The sequence below is a fragment of the Haliaeetus leucocephalus genome, unplaced genomic scaffold, assembly GCF_000737465.1.
Source record: "Haliaeetus leucocephalus isolate CR32 unplaced genomic scaffold, Haliaeetus_leucocephalus-4.0 Scaffold83, whole genome shotgun sequence".
Classification (NCBI taxonomy): domain Eukaryota; kingdom Metazoa; phylum Chordata; class Aves; order Accipitriformes; family Accipitridae; genus Haliaeetus; species Haliaeetus leucocephalus.
In genome coordinates this window covers 3,016,452-3,026,557 of record NW_010972519.1, presented here as the reverse complement: position 1 = coordinate 3,026,557, position 10,106 = coordinate 3,016,452, and the positions used below count along the sequence as shown (strand labels likewise).

At 39.7% G+C, this 10,106-nt stretch overlaps 1 protein-coding gene across 6 annotated transcripts in view; it reads right to left on the bottom strand.

Moving 5' to 3' along the window:
• DPY19L1 (dpy-19-like 1 (C. elegans)) overlaps nucleotides 1-9,741 on the bottom strand; it is a 51,957-nt gene extending 42,216 nt beyond the window's left edge. For 5 of the 6 annotated variants that reach the window (XM_010582735.1, XM_010582765.1, XM_010582742.1 and 2 more), the window contains exons 1-4: nucleotides 4,067-5,416; nucleotides 3,412-3,436; nucleotides 2,031-2,118; nucleotides 1,267-1,404 (exon numbers count right to left, since the gene is read on the bottom strand). In XM_010582735.1, coding sequence (XP_010581037.1) covers nucleotides 1,267-1,404; nucleotides 2,031-2,118; nucleotides 3,412-3,436; nucleotides 4,067-4,154 — 339 coding nt within the window. In that variant the 5' untranslated portion in view covers nucleotides 4,155-5,416. Of the gene's footprint in view, nucleotides 1-1,266; nucleotides 1,405-2,030; nucleotides 2,119-3,411; nucleotides 3,437-4,066; nucleotides 5,417-8,580; nucleotides 8,650-9,628 lie in introns of those variants that run through there. The other variant, XM_010582750.1, reaches the window with a different exon arrangement.
• Between the last annotated feature and the right edge of the window lie 365 nt (nucleotides 9,742-10,106).

Below are 10,106 nucleotides of genomic sequence, written 5' to 3'. Positions count from 1 at the left end.
TGTACCAGCTACTAGGAAGACAGTTAACTACATCCCAGCTGAAACCAGGACAGTAATTTACACAGACCATGTAGTGATTGCTATAGACTCACTTTTTTTTTTTCCTTATTTTGAAGTGATTTTTGCAAGTCAGACTATAGCTGAAGTCAATAAATCTTCCACAGCTAAAGAAAATAACTTCATAGTATTCAAATAAGGCACATGTTCCTAATGTTGCATTTCTAGAACTGAACTGCAATCCCTTAGGAGTTTTTTAAAAAAAAAAAAAAAGCAAAACCACCAAAAAACCTCCCAAACAAACCCCAAACCAGTGAGAGGGTAACAAAAAGCACTCATCTATATAGCATTTAGTTCTTCCAGAGCAAGGAATTAAGTAGCAAATGAAATCACTACATGCAAGTTGTATAAATACATGCATACCGAAAACTCTTACACATACAGTTCCTGAAAGCAGCTCTGCTCTGACAGAGCAGGAGAATGAGTATAAATGCTAGTACCCAATGATTACAGCCATTATGAGTCCTCGGTTCTCAAAAAAATAAGCTGCTGCTGACACACGGAGTTACAGAAAGGTACATTAACCAAAGGAGTTCTCCCTTTGCAAAATGTTTGACACACTGGCAAAACCACAAGAGAGAAAAACAAACACTTCTGTACTTAAAAGATATGTTCTTTTCAGTGACAAAAAAGCAGAGTAGGAATGTTATCTAACCAGGTAACAAGTCTAACATCAAGTATGTACAAAACAACAGCAGTCAGTCTTCTACAGAGGAATTCCTTCTGCAACAGGTAAGTAAACTATTACCATTCATGGATTTTAGGGCCACAGTGAACTGTGATGATTGGTTAGTTCACTGTCCTACACAAAACGCAAGCCAAAATAACCTCTCAGTACCTGTATCACTGCAGACTTTATTGCCACATACTACTGATACTTCACGTTGTATTTCCCGAAGTACACAATGTACAAAAGAACAAAAGAAGTCAAGTATAGAATTGGATTGCAACCTCAGGGCATGAAATACTAAGATGTAAAAAGTATTCACATTTGATTGAACGTACTTGAAGTCTGAGAATTCATTACAATGTATAAAGTAACTTCCTCATTTTACGTCTGGAACTAAAATATGGTATTTAAGCAATATTTCATTAGTCACTATATCTTTACAACCACGTTTTGCAGAGTAACATTTCTTAGAAATTTGTAGTCAAATCTAAAGAAACCAAAGATTTATCAGAAGGTTTTATTTTTAAAACATAGCTCACCTCTGGGTAAAGATTGAACCTTTGTAAGGTGTTAATCACTAAAGGATATTCAGTTAGTCTGTCATTCATAATTGCCCATACTCCATTCCAAAATGATGGTGCCTCAATAATGATCTTGAAGTAGGAATAATAAAGACCCTACAGGAGAGCAGAATCATTATTTACAATTGAAGAGGTCACTTCTGCTTCACGAACTGCCATATACAAGCTTCATCTTAAAATCAAACTTTGTAATGTAACAAATAGGACAAAATGATTCAAAATTACTATCCAGTTTTCCAAATCTCTTCTCTTAGTGCAAGCTATTAGAAACAAGCAATGTGGGTTTCCTTCCACCAAGTTTCATAGCACATCTCTCATTTGGGCTGGTAACTATGCACTAGCATAGTATTTCACAGTTCTCAGAATAAAAGCAGCCAAAAGATGTATATATATGCAAAAATTATTAATTTAAAAAATAATTAAAAAACCAGCTGCAAAACAAGACTATAATTGAGTACACTACAAGGTACTTGTAGTTTTGTATTTTAGGTCCTCTAGAATCACATTTTTTAATTATATTTTAGGTGAACTGGGAAGACATACATTCACAGTGATCAGCTGCAAGACACACAAATGCTCTGCATGTAACAGTGTAATGCATGTTAGTTGCAAGATATCAATACTTATCCAGAAGGTATGAGGAAATTTTGGAAAGCCCACAATCACAAGATTACAGACAGAAGTTTTCCAATCACTGAATCTTTATTGAAACATAATCTAACCATTTCCGTGCGAAAAGCCATTTCTCTTTCTAGCGTGGACAGGTGAGAAAAATGACGGTCATTTTCAAAAAGAGTTGTTATGTGACACCTGTTAAAAAATAATAATAATTAAAACTGATTAAAGAGTTTTAGAACCTGTACTAAGTCATATATACCAAGGAAGAACTGGCAAAATGTTCAATGAAACCCAAAGTTCACTTACAAACTGCTATTTTAATTTACTCTAATATTATACCAACATTCTCCTCTATTCAGACTATTTTAAATGGAAAAAATATGAATCCATAGAGCATTTAGTAAATTCTATCATGGAATTAGTTATAATAATCAATACGTTTTAACTTAAGTGCAGACACTTAAGGATCAAAAGTTTAATGCTATTAAAACTATCAAATCTACATATTAGGAAAGAAAATGCAAATATCTGACAAATTAAAAGAATCACAGAATAAAAGCTGATGAAAATAATGGTACACATACAAGTAGTGTATGTTTTTTCCACAAAAACCTTCCCTGACTTGTATTTTAATGCAGTTATCTGCCATTATATATAGATGCGCTTACCATCAAAAGTATATTTAAATAAAGGTGCAACTATGGAGGGGGGGAGGGGGGAAGCCAGGAAAAATGCAAATAATTTTGGAAGGAAAACTTGCTATTTCCAAGAGGAGCTTCATCTCCAGAAAGGATGGAAAAAGAAAAACAGAGCAGTGCACACGACTCTGCTTTTGAACAGGAATTTGCAAGAAACAAACTACTAAAAATCAGTAGTTCTCTTTGGGCTGGGAAACAAAAACAGAGTGGCAGACTCTGTCACTTTTTATCTCTGCAAAAGCAGCTGCTGTAAGTCACTTCAGAAGCCATTTTATTTCAAGTCCATATTACAAAATGGAATGGCAAGGATTAGGATGGAACCTGAAACACGAGGATTACATTGACAAAAAGTAGTTGAAAGGCCATTCTTCCGCACATAAAGAAAACATTGGCGAGACTTCTCTGAAGAGCTTAGAGAAAACGTGATGTAAAACTAAGAAATTAAAGCAGAATCTAAATAAGCAGAACATAGGAGAAAGACTTACCTGGACTTTCAAAACCTATTGAGGGTAAAAATGTCTGTTAGTGCAAATGCATCTGAGTTTGTACAGCTAAGCAACAACTTTCTACCTGGAAAGCAGGCTTCACTCTTCGCAGAACAGGCTTAAGAAACCCTTCACATCAGCTTCACAAGAACAGAATTATTCATCTTAGAGACAACAATTCAGTTTTGAGAGGAAAGATCTAAATATAAATTATCCTAATAGCTTGTCTAAATATAAGTCACAATAATATTTTTATTATTTTAAAATGTCATATTACTCTCAAGCAATAAATTTAACCTTACCAATGTAGGACTCCTGCAAAAGCAGCTGTAAAGGAAACAAAACAGTGTTAAGTTACTCAAATATTTAAAGCACTGAACTTGAAATCATGTTCTTTAAAGTAATTACAGTACTACTTCAGAGATGCACAGAAGGTACTCAGCCTCCAGACGAACAGAATAAGAACATCTGAATTAACTTTTATGGCCAGCTCTTTAAAAATCTGAAATTATGCTAATGGCATTCAGCAATAGGCAATGTTCCCACCTATATCCTGCATCGCTCAAGTTGATCCATCAGAATCTAATGCACCCATTTGAGCTATCAATAACACAACTGAACTATAAGCTTTTATTTTTAATAAGCATAAATATTTTCAACACTTTTATGATACCTATTTGTGACTGTTCACTCAACTGCTGCTCAGATTTTGGCTAACACACAGCTCATGCTAAGGCCCGATGTATGCTAGGACTGTTAGGGCAACACACAGGCAGGACCCAGTAGCCAAAAAAGGGTTAAAGGCCATTATGCAGCCATTATCACCTGCAGCTTGTTGTCTCCTGCAGCCATAATCCTCACATACTCATTGTCTGGCAGTTTCTTCAGAACCTGCTAACTCATGGGAATGGTATAGACCAAAATTCCAAGCTGGAAGGTATAAATACATCAGCTTACCCAAAAAGTTTTGGAAGCAGATCCAGCAGCAGCTGTGCTGGTGAGGCTTTTGTGCTTCCCAGTGTGATACAGGGGACACCTGCACCATGACGGAAGAGGAAGGATGAGCATTCCCACCATTGGCTAGGTAACCGTTTTGCTCATAGGTGCACAAGTTAGGAGCTACAAGTTGAGTTACAAATTAAAGAACTAGGGAGTTAGAAACCTCATGCCTTAAGTGATGAATTAGTGAATTCCTGTGCTAGCCTAGTCTGTACAAAGTGGACTAAGCACTTGTTTGTCATGTTTGTTTGTTTTTTTTCCCTAATGAGCTCACAAAATAAAGTTTAATTTACAGAGAACATTGTCCTGTAAGTTTGAGAGATCCAAACGGACCGTGACAATCAACACAAATCTAATTGAGACTATAACTGCTAAAAAAGGTAGACTCTGTATGTAATAACATGCCATTTGTCCATTCAGAGACTATCTGCACTGTTGTCATGTAGGCACAGAACAAGGTAGGTAATTTGAGAGACAAAAGGAAAAGGCAAATAATCATAAAGTGGTGGGTAAACAGTCTAGGTCTCTAACTTCTTGAGCATAACAAGACTCACAGAGAGCAAGAGCCACTCCATTTTGCTTGGGCAGCATTCGCAACATATCCAGAGCTCACCATGCAAGCAAAGCCAGCATGAGTGAGGGATAAAGGGTAGGCATTCAGCAGGACCACAGTATTACTCCTAGACCAAAGGTGTCTTGATTGCCCTCTAGCACACTGTGGCTCTCTGCCACAGAAAGGTCAGGTAGACTGGTTGCCTTCAATCCAAGAAAATCTTTATGGTTAATGAAGAGCCCTCTTATTCACATAGGCTATAAGAACCAGAGAGAAAGAGGACAAGCACTCTCCCTGCTTCCACCTAGCTGCAGCTGGAAAGGTGCTGAGCACTGTGTCCCTCTCCAGGGTGCTGATCTGCACACACCTCCCACAATTACAGGCATCCGGCACAGCCCTCGCTGCTGTGACAACATGGAACAGATGGGTCAAATTGCTTGCACATAGGTAAAACATACATCAAATGACTGCACACTGATGCAGAATATGGTTGGAGAGTTAGGGAATGCACATGTGTTCAGACTGCATGTTACATGCGTATGGTGGTCTGCTTCTGGAAAGCAGCAGGGACAAGAGAAAGAAAAACACCTTTGCAAAACTGCTAGATTGATGTGGAAGAGGAGTGGGCTCAATGTACACTTCATGCCCTAGTATATATTCCCAAACCCCATGTTCCTCCAACACAGAGCCTGGAACTGCTGCTGCTGGCAGTATTTGTTATCATTGTCACCACAATGCTGCTACTGGCAGTACTTGTTATCATTGTTGCCACAGGTCATAATGCAACAAACTACATTAATATTAAAATTGAGGTTCATAAAAGTTTTGTATACAAAGATGTGTGAGGTGAAACTGGGTAAGATTGAAAAAAAAAAAGAAAAAAAGAATTACCTAAGGGGGGAAAAAAAATTCTAAACTACCTGCCTGTACAATTTAACATTTACCTCAAGTTACATACTTCACAAAGTAGCTGAAGTTGTACAATACCACATTCAAACTTCTAGGAGTTTTTCAGCTTCACTTCAGTCACTGAAGTAGTCTTCTCAAAGAGAAGCCTGGATTTCAGTTAGATAATGAATAATACCACCAGCTTTCATTTAAAACTTTACATTTTTACATATACTTTCAAGAAAAAAATTCACCAAAGGATTGCTTGGTATAGTTCACATTAAGTGGAATTTAATGTCTTAGGAAAAGTTTCAGGAGCTACAGACTTTGTTTATACTAGGGACATTTACATTAGTTCTCATGAAAAGCTGCAAATTCCTTTTTCAGAAAAGCAGATATGGTTAAGAGATAGAGCTAATGTGCTTATCTGGAATTCTATCAGCAACACAGCAAACAATATTCCATAAACAAACATGTTTTGCAGCAATTGTACGGAAAGAAACAGAGCAGCCCATTAGTTATTACTTAGTTATTACTTACTGAGTCTCACATTTGCACAAGGCATTATTTCATTTCTCAGCAACATTTCTAAGATTCCCAGTAAGATTAGATGCTATAATACGTTTACATATACACGCACCCCAACTATAAAAAACCACCAATTTTAAGACAGATCACACGTTAGGTAAGAATATACGGTGAAGTCAAAATAAATGCACATTAGCTACCAATACTGTTAATGACCTCAAATTCATGTGGTTCCAAATAAGCCAAATGGGCAGTATTTCATTGTTGCAAACAAATTATCTATTAATATGGAAATTACATTTCAGATTCAAACATAGCACTTATTTCATTGAGAAAACAATGTATTTAAATCTGATTCTTCCCTTCGGTAATTGTTTTATTGAAAGTCAATGCATTAAGTGTAAATACATTCACAGTTATTTTAGAGAACTTCATATACATTTTTAGAAAACTTCACAATATCACTCTATTATAAGTATAAAATGAAGACCTCCTATAATTGCACAGCACTTCATGTAATTACTCAGATTTCAAGAGACAATGTGCTTAATTATTCATAGACATCCACTATGAGTCCAAATCGGCATTTTTCAACAGACTGAATCCAGACTTACATTAAGCTAGTTTCTGACGGAAAACATGCAGATCAGCTCTCTTAAGTTACCATCCTTTGATCCCATTAATGTCCTTACTGGGAAGGGAATGAAGGAGAGGACAGGAGAGATATACTAGAGTCCTAATGCTACAAAGACTTATATAGCTACTATGTACTTGAACTTGCAGATGCCATTTTTTCACCCAACCTAAGAATACCTAAAAGCAGACTCTATGGTCAGATTTTTGCAGGCTAGGGCTATTACGTAAAATCTGATAGTTTATTCTTCAGATTTCCTATTTTTGCCTGTGTTCTGTTCTAAAAAAAGCAATAGGAATGGCATGTAAAAAGCGTTCGAATTCTGGAAATTAAGTACTGAAGAATAAAGCCGTAATATACAGAACTCACCAAAAGAACAACAAATGCTGAGATACTGTAATGCAACAGGATGTAAAACATACTAGAAACTGCTTAATACTTTGCAAATATCCCCAAAGCAATTAGGTAGGAATACAGCAGAACTGGGAACAATCAGGAATGTGCAAGCATTGCCTACGTCTACAGCTTAGTCAAGACGTTTCATTTGAGATTTTGTGCAATCTAGAAAGGTGTCTTCAAGAATAAGGCCTCAATTCAATGGTCATTTAAAAAAAACCCCAACATAATAGGGAAAAGTGTTGTTTAAGAATGCCCTTGAAAATCTGTCAACTTTATTGTTGCACATAAATTGGAGATAATTCTTAAGAGAAAAAAATCCACACCCTATAACAAAACTAGCTCCAGCTGTGGGAGCCTCTGTTTTTAAAATCTGGACCTTAAAGCTTAAGCAAAGCAACAACAAAAATTCAAATACCACTAAAACTAACCAAACCCCACTATTTCATATTTACTATATGTACATTCTTTGCTACTGCAAATACTGTATGCTATTACATACTTTGCTATAAGTGACAAGTCCTATTAAAAATATAAATCGCTCCCTGAAGTATTTAATTGGTTACCTGGGTTTCACAGCTGAATTCAAACTCCATAAATTATAAAGCGCTCTATCTAATCTGCTCTTGAATTTCAGTCAAAGGAAAGCATTTTTCAATTTTGACCATCAGTTTAACATGTCTTTCTATGTCATTTAAGTCACTACTAGTCTAGGAAATGCTGAATAAACAGAGGTAAGCAAAGCAATTCAGGAATAGTTTATTCATCAATTAGTTTGTAAGCTAAGGGTTGTTTCCCTGCCACTACTTTGCAAAGTAATTCATCAAACTGAAGAAACTCCCTTTGGCAACAAGCACTACTGGTGGTGTGATTAATAGTATCAGCATCTTTGGAATACCCTGACAGTCTTTTAATATAATACCTTTAAGAGTATATCTAATTGTACATCTGACAAATATGCTATTATTTAACATTTGTTAACTTTAGGAATGCATTTCTTATTTAATTTTGCAAATACTTTAGGTACTTCTTCCAAGACTTTGGCCATTAGCCGTTTTATTATTTACTCCAAAATATTCCCAAAGATAGCAATATTTGAATTTACATCCCCCTACAGTTGTATGTTCTTCCACCCGTAATCCTTCCAAACAAGGTGGTTTGATTACATTACTTAGTACAAGTTGCTTTTTTTTTTTCCCCCAGAAAGTAATGACTGTATAGGAGAGATCCATAAATACCTGGACAATTATTTTCCTACAAATGTTCTGATATCACATCAACTGCTACAATAACAGCTTTACAAAAGTTACCAGGTAGGAAGTTATTTCCTGTCCCTTTTCAACATAAACTATGTTTTTTTTGTTTTTCCAAGTTATATTTCCAAACGTATTTTGATACAGCTTACAACTCCAGAGAAAGAAAGGTAAAAAGAAGAGTATCCCCCACCCTCCCCAACGTATTCCTTCTACTTACCCAGAAGGAAAGTGAGCCACATCTTGCTATCGGATTTTATGATAAAGGCCTTTCTGTCATCAACAAATACTGTCAAAAGAAAACAAATACCTTAAGCATCAACTCAGAACAGACTCTGTAAAAGGAAACCTGTTTGAACTCTGCAGCATTAGTTTCTGTAAAAATCTTGACTTCAAAAATGCTGAAAGAAATTTCATACAGCAAGTTAGCAACTACACGTAAAAGCTTTAAACATTACAGATAGACTATTAAGGTGACTACACAATCATCAGGTTTTTAATTCCTGAAATAACTTTTGCAAAATAACTTGTCAAAAGAGGATTTCTACATAGATACATTATTGACGATTTCACTCATACAGAAAGTCAGCCTTTCAAAGAGTAAGCAACCCTCCCTCTTCAGCAAAGCGTTATCAAGAAATAAGCTGGCCATGCCAACACTGTAAGCTGAGCTAGTCAACACCATTAGAGAGATTGTTTTAACAAGAGTTAGTTACACAAACAGCACATTTTCCCATTTCTCCCCCACAGGATGCTAACGCGGTAAAAAGCCCTTTTCCTTCCCCTCGTCCCCGATTCTCGACGGTACCAGTGTGGGTCTTGTAAGCTTTTTTTTTTTTAACCTCCTCCGGTTGTGGCAGGCAGGAGGACGGGCACGGGGAGAGCGGGAAAGCGACCGGCCGCCTGCTGCTGCCTCAGGCAGCGCCAGGCACAACCACCCCAGGGGGCAGCAGACGCCGTGAGGCTACCGGGTGCCCGCTGCCTGGCCAAGGCTGTTCGCTCCGCTCCGCTCCGCTCCCCGCCCCCGGACCGCCTTCCCGAAGAAGGACGTCCCGGCGCTCCCCTTCCCCCGGCGGTAGGGAAAAGCCGCGCCGTGCCGGGCAAGTCTACCGACACCCGGAAAGAGGGGAGGGAGGCGAGACCGAGCCCCATCCCACCTCCCCCGGAGCGGAAGGGCTGCCCCCCTCCCCCGGCCGAGGGGGGGCAGAGGGAGCGGGGACAGGATTTGGAGGAGGGGGGCGGCTCGCTCCCCTCACCCCCCACCTCACCTCGGAGCTGGTCTCTGCAGACGCGCAGGAGCCTCAGGGGGCCGCGGCCCAGCGCGTCGCGCTCCCCCTCAGCCGCGGGCCCCTCCCTGCAGGGTCTCTGGGGGTCGCTCCTGGCTCCCCGCCGGCCGCCGCCTCCCTTCCGCATGGCGCGGGCCCCGCCGGGGACCTGCCTGCCGGGCGACTGCGGCGGGCGCCCGCGGCCGCTCCTGGGGCTGGCGCCCGGCGACTGGTGCTGCTGTTGCCCGGGCTTGAGCGGCGGCGACTCTTTGTTCCTGCCTCGGGTCGGGACGACCATCTCCGCATAGTCCCCGCCGGGGCCGGGGTGCCGCGCCGGAGGGAAGGGGAGGGGGGGCGGTCCTCAGCGAGGAGGTTCCCCCACCCCCGGGCAGGGCCCGGAGGCCACGGGACGGAGACGGAGGCGGTGGGCTGGTAGTAACGGGGTGAGGGGGGCAGCCGGTCACTACTCCAGCGGGCTGCG